The 12,029-nt window shown below is 34.6% G+C and overlaps 1 protein-coding gene across 9 annotated transcripts in view; it reads right to left on the bottom strand.

The window, feature by feature from the left end:
* The window catches only part of LOC106461346 (voltage-dependent calcium channel type A subunit alpha-1-like), a 97,196-nt gene that overhangs the window by 314 nt on the left and 84,853 nt on the right, over positions 1 to 12,029 (bottom strand). For 6 of the 9 annotated variants that reach the window (XM_022388230.1, XM_022388235.1, XM_022388234.1 and 3 more), the window contains 4 exons: positions 11,552 to 11,587; positions 10,493 to 10,650; positions 8,341 to 8,458; positions 6,173 to 7,558 (listed from right to left, as the gene is read on the bottom strand). In XM_022388230.1, coding sequence (XP_022243938.1) covers positions 7,109 to 7,558; positions 8,341 to 8,458; positions 10,493 to 10,650; positions 11,552 to 11,587 — 762 coding nt within the window. In that variant the 3' untranslated portion in view covers positions 6,173 to 7,108. Of the gene's footprint in view, positions 1 to 2,106; positions 2,185 to 6,172; positions 7,559 to 8,340; positions 8,459 to 10,492; positions 10,651 to 11,551; positions 11,588 to 12,029 lie in introns of those variants that run through there. The other 3 variants (XM_022388229.1, XM_022388233.1, XM_022388228.1) reach the window with 3 other exon arrangements.

Genomic DNA, 12,029 nt, shown 5'->3' with positions numbered 1-12,029 from the left:
GAAGATGAGTTTCTCTTTCCTGATGTTAATAAAATAAAATAGTGATTTAAATTTCACTTTTTAGGCCCTCTTGACAAACTTGGAAATGTTGCCTAACATAAATTCTAGCATAGGCATGTTTTACTTATACCCAGACATACTGACATACATACAAATTGAATACACCCAACGTAAACATATACACGTTATTTACATTCAACCCAAGCATATTGACATATGCACAAATTAAGCACATCTGACGTAAACATACTAACATATAATATCTGCGATAACCTCAAAAGTAAATCTAGTAACTTGTTACCCGAGGTAATCATTTGGGTATCATAACAGCCTCAAGACGTCTACACGGATAATGAACGAAAAACAAAAATGAATTACCCTCTCAAACACTAGTAGGGATGAGCTTTAAAATAAAAAATGGCATAGTTACGTGCAGCAAGTTGTACAGTTTTCACCAATAGTTTTTATTTCTACCGTGCTACTGCCCTCTGTCGACCTCGGTGCACTTCAGCAGCTATGAAGTCGAACACACTGAAAAGAACAGGATCTGGATTTCCTTCGTACAATCCTTGAGATCAGCAAGTTAAGTTGGGCGTGGAATGGAAACCGTATGCTTATTTGTCCCCATAGAAAAAAAAAATCCAGAAAACGCCGTCCTGAAAGCCAGTCTATCAGTTTGTAATACAACGTTCAGTGTTTTACTAACACAAAGTGTAAAATTGGTGGTATCCCATTTTGCTGGAAGAAACGTGTTCTAATAACGCCATTAACTTCCGACTGCTGGAAGAAAATGTTCTCCAACATATTCAGGGCATGTGGTACACAGTGACAATTACTTCTCAACAGACAAAAAAAAAAAAAGGACAACATATCTCTCTCATCGTAAAACAGCACGAGTGTGGTATGTGCTCGTGAATGGTGTTTCGGTTCTAATTCCCCCAAATTTGACAGTTGTGTCTCGTGACTCCTCAGGGCAGATGGAATGTTAACTATAGGATATGATAATTTACTTGATGAAAGTGTCATACTAACCCTATAAAGAAACGTACTACTTACCACGAGTCTAGCCTCGAAGTCCTCCTCCAATAGCTGTTAAGTGTCTGAACTTTCTGTATATGAGAATTCAGGTGTTGTTGGTATGCCGAGTTAAACAGATTCCATCATAACATACTTTAATGGGCTATTCTAAAAGGCTCGATTTACTGAAGCGACATTGTTAGCTAGTGACCGTGCATGACGCATTTCTTTACAAGGGAACAACAGACTTAAATTGCACGTAGTGCCATCTATTGACAAAATGTCGAAGCTTGAGAGTTTTTTAGACCAATATCTACTCTACACTATGCGTTTATCTTTCTTTGCTTAACAATTACTAAGTTTTAAAATGCATATAACCATTTGTAAATTGTAAATACACTGTCCAAAAGACAAATCAAGACCTTTAATAAGACATCTAACATCTACTAATCAACAGTAAAACGGTTTGTCTTACCTTGCACTGAAGAACACAGTTTTTACCAGAAGCTCTCTCTACGCATTACCGCGATTGTGGACCCAGTACTGTGTAATTTGAATTGATGCTTAAGAAACTAAGAAAGATACATCTACTAACAAAATATGCTTTTATTCTTAAAAAAAACTAAGTCTTCTAGAAATTGTTTATTGTTGTTGAATTTCGCGCAAAGCTACTCAAGGGCTATCCACGTCCCTAATTTCTAATTTAGAAGTGATCGACTAGAAGGAAGGCAGCTAGTCAACATCTTCCACGACTAACTCTTAGACTACTTTTTTACCAACGGAAGGTGGGATTGACTGTCACATCACAACGCCCCCACGTCTGAAAGGATGACATGTTAGGTTGCGGGATTCGAGCCCGTGACCCGTATATCACATGTCGAGCACCCTAACCACTAGAAAAAGAGACTGAATTCCACATATGAACCATAACTCCCTTTGCAGAGTAAAGTTAATAACAAAGAACACAAGCAAAAAGCAAGCATGGAACAAAGGACAACGCAGAACAGGAAGTGCACAGTTTCACTCATACACACACACACCACAAGAAGCCTGCAAAACATTAAACAGTAACAAGATTCACCCACTCACTTCCTCGGATCCTGGCTCTTCGCCTGTATTATCTGTTGGTGGCTGTCCTGTTACGTTCACGTCCAACATTTCGACGCCCTGTTTATACCCAGAGTCACGTCTATGATTACACATCTCTGATGCTTCTAACAATAAATACTTTTAAAAAACTCCCACTTAATAGAAAGAAGGCATCACAAGTTCAACGATCACTTACCAATGCAATATCTAATAGTATTATGTGATAAACTGGGCGTGTAAGCAAGGAATGAACTGTTGGAAGATTGCAGTGTTATCGCTCTCTGTTCTCGTATTTCCTTTTGTTCACACATAAACCAAATGCTTAAAGCCAAGTCAGGACACTGATATACATAAATCAAGTTCTGACCGCAACAAAAAACGTTCATGCTTATCATCATGCTTATGTAAAAGTAAAATAAAATAAAAGTGATACGGCATGAAGACTCCATCCAGGTCAAATACTAATGAATGTATTCAGCCAAGTATAGCGTAAGGTTGTCTGTGCTTTCATACTTACGTGAAGTGTGCCAATACAACTTACTGACTGTGGGATAATGAATAGTTTTTGTAATAATTGTTTGTGGTTAAACGTGGTCTATTTTTTTTGTTCTGTTGCAGAAATATTATAACGTTGTTACTTCACGTTTGGTCATTATATTAAATATCATCTTTAGCAAAGTAGGGCTCCACATTAACAGATGACTATGCAATAGCGTAATAATGAAATTAAATGTATTAACCCTCAAACCAGGAGGACACTCGTATGAAAGATAAAAAATTAATAAAAATTGGAGGACGTAGAAAGGAGATAATGATTTATTTTATTAAAAAGTTTGATAGCTTCTTGTTGTTGTTAAGCACAAAGCTACACGATGGGTTGTCTGTGTTGTGCCCATCGTGGGCAATGAAACCCAATTTTTAGCTTTATAAGCCCTCAGATTTACCGCTGAGCCGCCGAGGACTTATGGAAAAGTATATACAGAAAACATAAGAAAACAGTTCAAATATCTTTCTTTCATCAGTTCCGCATTGGAGTCGATGATAGAAAACAGTTTGTTTGTAGTTAAGCAAAAAAACTAAACAAAGGCCTATCTGTGCTCTGCCCATCACGGGTATCGAAACCCGGTTTCTAGCGTTGTAAGTCCGCAGACATACCGCTGTGCCACTGGGGGGCGATAGAAGACAGATAAAACTTCCTAAGTTTCTGTCTTTACAGGCAAAATATGATTGAGCAAAACAGAAGGAAATGCAAAAAATTAACAATGAGCTCTTACAGTACTCCTAGTTAGAAAAAAATCCAGATGTGATTTAAAAAATCAGAAGACTGATGGATTCCTGGGAAGTATAATCCTATGAAGCAATCTGTGTTCAAAAGTTTGAAAATTCCTCATAATTAAAATATATGACTCAGAAAACCTTTTACTGACTTAAGAGAAACCCCCGTAGGGCAAAGGATTAACAGACGCTTATTTAATATCTAAAGTAAAACGGCTGAATAATTAAAGGATTTTTACTCTCCTGGCGAGTTTAGAAGTCCAAGAGAAGTTTGAAAACGTTCTAAAAATATAAAAAATTGTTAACCGTGACAGCTAATCTTAGTTGGATCTAAATGTTGCCCACAATTAGTTTTTAATTTCAGTGGTTCTTATAACATTAAAGCACGGGCATTTCTTAAGTCGTTCCTGGCACAATGAGTTCGAAAACTGTTTTAAGCACTCTTTTACTTTTAGTTAACTGTGTTCAGGATAATTATATTTATTTGTTTGTTGTTAAGCACAAAACTATACAATGGGTTATCTGTGCTGTGCCCACCGCGAGTATTGAAACCTGATTCTTAGCATTATAAGCTCTCAGGATTGCCTCTGAGCCATCAGGGGCGAGGATACGTCACAAAATATTATTTCTTGTTTGGTTTAATGCAAAACTACATTGGGCTATCTGCTGTGTTCACCGTGGGGAATCGAACCCCGGATTTAAGTGTCGTAAGTCCGTAAACTTACCACTGACTCACCGAGGGGCTATTATTTCTTTCTTATCTTCAAACACATCGTGATAACATTTGGTGTATAAATATTTTAACTAATTGTTAAAAACAAGCACACATATTTCGTATTAAATGTATTTGAATAAGCTGAAAGCTAGAAGCATTTTTAGATACAATATTTCCGAAAACATAATATTTTGAATGAAGTCATGAACCTATGTTATAAACTAATAATTTAGGGAGAAAACATGTTTATTGTGGTTTACTAGAGAAATGGATTACTCTTCAAGCTTTCAGTGATATATGCATTACATGAAAAATGTAACAAAAAGCTTGCAGTGACTAAATATTCAAAGTGAAGTAAAGCCTACTCAATGTCTATTTATTGAACGAGCCATTAGTCTTAACAACAAAAAAATAAAATAAAAGATAAGTATCATGCATGGTCAACGTACCTCATAACACTCCTCAACGTCACTCAGTCTTCCGCATAAATAAACCTGTACCAAAAAAAAGATAACAAAAGAAACAAAACTAAACAAGAAACAAAAATGAAGCTCAGTTCCAGTTCTCCTGATGTCAACAATGTGCTCTACAATAAAGCACTGGTAAAAAATCATGCGGTAACATTTCATCTAAGAACCCGTCAGCAAGCACACAGCCATTGTGCGTTGATCAGAAGCAAGCGTGCAAAAAACAGCAAGACTGTGTACACCCTCTAAAATCACAGTTTAATTAGAAGCTAACCCTAAACATAGATACGCTCTATTTAATGTTTAGAAAACCGTTTTACTTATAAATCAAACTAAAAATGATATTTTATCCAATCAGAAAAAAACACACATTATAAATCTATGAATAAACGGTAAATACTCATTACAACTTTGAAATACTGATCTAACCATTAATTATGCCTTTTTATATCATTAACAGGTAATTATGCTTTGTTGTCATACTAACCAAGTTATTAAGCCTTGTTAACATACTAATCAATAATTACGCCTTGTTATATTTTTAACAGGTAATTATGATTTGTTGTTATATTATCTAAGTTATTAGGCCTTGTTATCATACTAATCAATAATTATGCGTTGTTATATTATTAACAGGTAATTATGCTTTGTTTTTATATTAACCAAATTATTAGGCCTTGTTAACATACTAATCAATAATTACGCCTTGTTATATTATTAACAGGTAGTTATGATTTGTTATCATATTAATCAAGTTATTAGGCCTTGTTATCATACTAATAAGTAATTATGCCTTGTTATAGTATTAACAGGTTATTATGCTTTGTTGTCATATTAACCAAATTATTAGGCCTTGTTAACATACTAATCAATAATTATATGTCGACCTGATGTCCAGGCTCAGTTTTTTTCTTGTATTTAACAAAGTTTAAGCAACTCGTTGATTAATTCAGAACACACTCCAGCTCACAGTTGCTAAGCCTTCTGTTTAATTCCGCTGGATTTTGAAAGTAAGGGCTAACGATCGTTAGAGAGATTGGATTGCAAGCAGCAGAAATTACTACAAATTAATCCGGAGAGATGTAATCAAGAATCCCATTAATGGTTACAAGTTTGTGGCTTGAGAAACATCTTTGAATTGCTGTTTCAATGGAACGTTAGCCAGAGTAGACGTAGTAGATTTGAGATATTTAATGTACTGCAACTGCCTGTTGGAAGAAAAAAAAAGAGACGACGTTTCGACTTCTATATTGAGGCTTTCTTCTGAAGTCGAAACGTCGTCTTCTTTCATTTTAGCAGGAAGTTACATTCCATTAAAGTTCTCAAACCAACTATATTCGAATTGGTTCTTTCGTAAGGTAAAACAAACATGCAAGAAAACAAAACAAAAGATAAACACTTGTTCACATATCATTCGATAAAATGTGAATGTTTTTTTTTATTTTTATGATGAAAGTACGAGATGAAAGAAAATGTTCAAATTAAAATTTTGAAATAAGTTACCTTCAAAAACGGGTAAAATTTTGCAATAAGTTACCTTCAAAAACGGGTAAAATTTTGCAATAAGTTACCTTCAAAAACGGGTAAAATTTTGCAATACGTTACCTTCAAAAACGGGTAAAATTTTGCAATAAGTTACCTTCAAAAACGGGTAAAATTTTGCAATAAGTTACCTTCAAAAACGGGTAAAATTTTGCAATAAGTTACCTTCAAAAACGGGTAAAATTTTGCAATAAGTTACCTTCAAAAACGGGTAAAATTTTGCAATAAGTTACCTTCAAAAACGGGTAAAATTTTGCAATAAGTTACCTTCAAAAACGGGTAAAATTTTACGAAATATTTCAGTTCAGATGAGACTCGGAATGGAAGATGAGAAATAAAAATATTTTATATGAAAAAAGTCCTTTTTGATCGTAAAAATTAATACATTCAATGAACACTTAATATTAAGTTAAAAAATGAAATTACTTTGTATTCAAACCTTATTCATTCAATAAGTATAAAACATGTTAACGAAGCCTTTATAAACATAAACCATTAACAGCACATAAACAATTCACGTCACAAGTTAAAAAAAAAACAAAGAAAAAAAAAACACACACCAAGCTTTTCAATATCAAAGGTGTTATGTCTTAAGAATTTTACCCCCCATACAAATGGCGTATAATTGATCAATCGGACATTCGTTTAAAAATGGCGAACAGAATATTGTTTACAGTTTGTCGACGGCCAACGATATTTTAATTGAACAATACACAATAAGAGTCCCATAGCATTCATGTCTTCATCTTCCTTGCTTTACACGTTAATATCAAACAGTCTTCTTGACGAAGAAACAAAGACCAAACATTATTTTCGATTCAGCTCGAATTCTTAAGAAGATAGGAAGCGTTTTACACATTAATAATGGAGTATTGAACATTTTGTTTGTTACTTCCGATAATTTCGGAAGTGACTGGTTAGATTTTCAACTCAAATCTGATTCCATTCGAGAAAATTGGTCTTCACGAAAACCGGTCGTAGAGGACTTACAGAAGTTTTAGGCTCATACAGTAGTTATATGAAACACTTTCTTCTTACTTCTTCTTGCTATTGAGTGGTCGCCTTTATAATCGGAATCAATAGACCGTAAAAACGAATCATTTCGTCTTGGTCTTGACATGTTATTACAAGTTGTAAAGCTATGAACAGGTAAGCCTAATTGATGTTCTGTGGGTGATGCAACATTGTTGGGCAAACCGGAAGCTGAATGCTGTATAGTTCGACTTGCAGAAGCAAGATGGCGGTAAGGTGAATAACACGATAGTTTCTGATCAGAAGGTGAGACTCTGTAGTTGTTTGATGGAAGATGAGCATCTTCAAAAGATTGAAGAGTAAAAGGAATATTGTGGTTGAATATGACCGATTTATCGCGTCTATCACTGAGAGCAAATTGATAGCTTCTTGGGTTGTGGTTTTGTTTGTTGCTTTCAGACGGTGCATGATTGGCTAAAACCTGGAATGAAACCGATATTTTTGGTTTCGTAGTTCAAAATTTTTATCAGGAACTTAGACCAACGAGAAGACAGACAGAAGAAACCCAGAAAGACCGAGCTTTGGTCATGCTTTCAAGCGAACCCAGCAGGATACTTTTTTTATCTCCCATTGGAATAATAACAAAATATAATTAATAATACATCGCATACGGGCTTTTCAACATATTAGTTACATATTAATTCAAAAATATGGCCTTAAAATAAGAATGATGAAGACAGGCAAACAATAAACCGATTAGGTAAAAAATACTCAAGTTATTATTCCATAACCAAAAGTAGTGAATATAACAAATACCTAAATAACATGCTACTATAAGAGGATCTTACATCTTGTCCCAATGAGTTAGTTCAAGGTACCAACTTTCTTATACGTTTTCATTACTTCAGTTAGATACTGTCTTGATATTACGTTACACTAGACAATATTCCTCATCAGGTATTGCTATCAATTACTTAAAACTTTAAAGAAGTTTATGAATTGTTGCTTTATGCCAAACATTTCTATACGGACATCTTTAAAAAACCTAAAGACATTACCTGTATAAAAAGATTCGAGAGCCAGAAAGTACTTAACAAAACGATACTCTTCGAAAAGTGCTTTAGTGAAAATGTTGTAATGTTTACATGCAACAAAACACTTTTCTGAACATGCTGTTCCAACCATGCTGATAAAGGTGCCAAACCCAAAGGTGAATTTAAACCATGCACACTCAATCTTGTCAGCAAAGGTGTCCAACCAGACCTGCGATCCGGAAATTTCACTATCTGCACTGTGTCGCTTTCTTCGACTACTTCCACGACGTAGAAAACTGAAAGACCGCTGCCACGTGCTTTCCGAGTTGTCGTGGATTTTGTCAATGCTGTTTGGAAAATTCAAAACATAAGTCTAACTACGACAAAATAAAACATGTAAAGGCTGTCTTGTAAGTAAAAGAAAGTGTATCTTGGGATTTATTTTAAAATATAATTGCCTTTCGAGGATAACGAATTAATTTAGTTCTTCAATAACGTTTGTTACAGGCTACAAGCTGTGTCCACTGGGAGGCCTAACTCAGCTAACAACTTTATAATAGGAATTCCGAAACTAATGTACGACTACATTACAGACATATTTCACATCACTTTATGCATAATTTCTTCGTTAATCGACCGATAAGAACTAGCTGACTGATTAACTTAGTAACTGAATCACAGACTAATTCACACTGTCTGGCTCACTAACTAACAATGAACTGATTAACTAACTTAACTCATTCAGTCTGTCATTTTTATATCCTACTAGTTTTACACATAACACATGAAACTTAGAAACACTAACAGAGGCCTAAATTTTCATGAAACTTCTACATTTCACACAATTATTATATCATATTAAAAAAAAAATCACCCAAATGAACAAAACATCAAATATTAAAAATATAGCCTAAAGCAATATAAACAAGTAACGTTCACAAATGATTGACCCCAAGCTTCCCATGGGCCTCTGGAAAAATAACGGTTCCTTCTTATAAAGTAAATTGTGATTTCGCAAACCAGAACGTAGAGTTAAATATATATAAAAGTAACTTATGACTGGTCAATAATAAATGTGAATTTCTATACCCATCTGTAAAATTTTCATGAAACAATCCATTAGCTTGCGAGTGATGACAGACATTTTAGCACGTCAGTTCTGATAACGTTGGAAATGAAGTTGAACTTATTCTCCCAAACGAAAATGCTGAAAAATTGCTGTATTACCACTTCTCTGTATACGATAATTATGGTAATATTATGACTACGATATCCAAATTTTTGTGGCAATGTTTTTGGGTAGAATTAAATTTGTCTTCAAATGTATAAAGTTTTAAAAGTATTTTGGGCTATTTTGAGCAAAAGTAAAGGAACTAAAGGATAAATACGAAAATAAAAGTTTGTATAGGTAAAGAAAAGGTTAAATTTTCACAAGTACAATCAAACAAGGCTTGCAGCAGGTTTTTTGAATACACAATATAATATTGCCTAATGTAAACGTAACTAAATTAAAATTATCTACATAATGACGATAAAATGGGTAAGTTACATTTTCTTTCTTCTTTCAGCCCAACTAACGATTTCTGGTACTTATTGAAAGGCCTCTTGGGTAGTGACTTGTGGGAAACAAAAGACAAATCTGAAGTTGTCTTTATACGTCTGTGATTTTGAATTCTAAATGGATAAATTAAGATGAATGTGGAAAAAAAAAACATCCGCAGTTTAGATGATTTTGATTCCCAAATTTTAGGCCTAATAGAATATCCCGTCAGTTTACTGGCCTGTTTCAAATTCTCAAGAATAAGCTAGTTGAATTAACTCATTTCATTAACAGTTGAAGGATATTAATCTCTATGCTCTAAAGAGTAAATTGTTTGCAAACATTTAACTTCAACAATTAACCATTGTTCTGAACGTGAATTCTTATTAATTTTGTGAAAAGTTTCATCCGCTTGGGGTAGTTCGGAGACCGACGAACAATGACGTTTTGAACAACTCATCAGGTCACTCAAGAAGATCAAGAATAATGGCACGTACTCGTGGCTATGACAGAAAGCTGAGGGGTGTCATGTGCTGGAATATCTGCTGGGAGCCGACGAGTGTTTTGTCTTGACATAATTGCACTAGCTATTCGAAACATTGTCTTCAAACTAGAGAAGAACGAACTCCAAAGAAACCATTTAAAATTAACAATTACTTAAAACATCTTTTACAAGTGTTTAATAAGTTGAGATGTTACGTTAACCAAAACAAAATTATCTTTCATAATTACACTGTGACAATAATAAGATGTACATTTAAATTTTTTAAATCAGTCTTGGGATGTGAAACGATCCTCGTCGTGACAGTAGAAATAAAATAATGAAGTGAAACGTATTTACCTTAGTCTTGAGTTGCGAAACGACCCTCTTCGCGACCGTAAAGATCGACTGTCTGCGTCTTCGTAGTGTTCTTCGTCTTGGTTGAGACTCTCGTGACTAGCAGCACGCGAATTCGAGTTCCTGACTGCACCCATGAGACGGCGTAGCAAGGAGGGTCGCTAAACCGAGTGAAAGTTATTAATATATTAATTAAAAACGTAAAACGTTAAGACGACATATAAATAAAAAGTTGATCCAATGTTAAAAAAGTGTTTACGTATATAGTAGAAAACGTTAAAGTTGCATCTTATTTTAGCTCATTGTACTTATGGATATAAAATAAGTATTTCTTAGTAATAATAAAAGAAAGAACAGATTTGACGTCACATCAGTAAGTCATTCAAGCTAAAATAAAGCATTCAAAATATATAGCTTAGAATGCAATTATTATTAGCTGTCGTGCGTGATAGCCAACAACCTCATTGGTTTGGTTTGAATTTCGCGCAAAGCTACGCTAGCCGTCCCTAATTTAGCAGTGTAAGACTAGAGGGAAGGCAGCTAGTCATCACCACCCACCGTCAACTCTTAGGCTACTCTTTTACCAACGAATAGTGGGATTGAACGTCACATTATAACGCCCCCACGGCTGAAAGGGCGAGCATGTTTGGTATGACGGGGATTCGAACCAGCGACCCTCAGATTGCGAATCGAGCGCCCTAACCACCTGGCCATGCCGGGCCAACAACCTTATAATAATGATAGTAAACACCTTATTTATTTTCAAATTACACTACGAAAAAAAAACTAATAAAAAGTACTTGAAATTCCTGTAAAAAAAGCGGTTGTGTTAAATGCAGGTTTATTTGTATAAAACAGTTAGTTTCGAGGTCATAACACTGTCAAATGACACCAATTTATAATAGAGAATTCTTATTTTGATGTGAATAAAAGTCATTTTTAATTAATGTTAATTAGCAACCATGCAAGTAACCGGTTCAAAACAATGCAAATAAATTAAAATGCTGAAAGTTTATCACCAGATATTTAGGAGAAGAGAGATAATAAGAGGTTGGAAATTACCGCTGGATCAGTCTGAGGAGAAGATGCATTTTCCTCCTGTGAACAGAACAAACACACAATAGTCTAGCATCACATACGTTTATGGAAGTCGAAAACGAACAATAAAATACATAACACTTCAAGCAAACAGGAAGAAACGAATCATACAGATTCTTTAACTTACCTGAATCTTCTTGCATAATTTACAAAATTTCGAATTCGAAAACAGTAGAAATTCTGTCTAAGTTCATTTCAACATGTTTTATTTCATTCCGATGTACGTGCTTTATTTAGCCCTTGGTTCAACACGCACAGAACTAGTAGAGAAAGGGATTAAACCACGCCCTCTGATGGTTGTGATAGTGACAAAACAGGAATGAGGTAACGATAAAGGACGTTGATTTGTTTATTAAACCACGCCCTCTGATGGTTGTGATAGTGACAAAACAGGAATGAGGTAACGATAAAGGACGTTGATTTGTTTGAAGTTATGCTATCT

The sequence above is a fragment of the Limulus polyphemus genome, unplaced genomic scaffold, assembly GCF_000517525.1.
Source record: "Limulus polyphemus unplaced genomic scaffold, Limulus_polyphemus-2.1.2 Scaffold939, whole genome shotgun sequence".
Lineage (NCBI taxonomy): Eukaryota > Metazoa > Arthropoda > Merostomata > Xiphosura > Limulidae > Limulus > Limulus polyphemus.
This window is presented reverse-complemented; position numbering and strand designations above follow the sequence as displayed.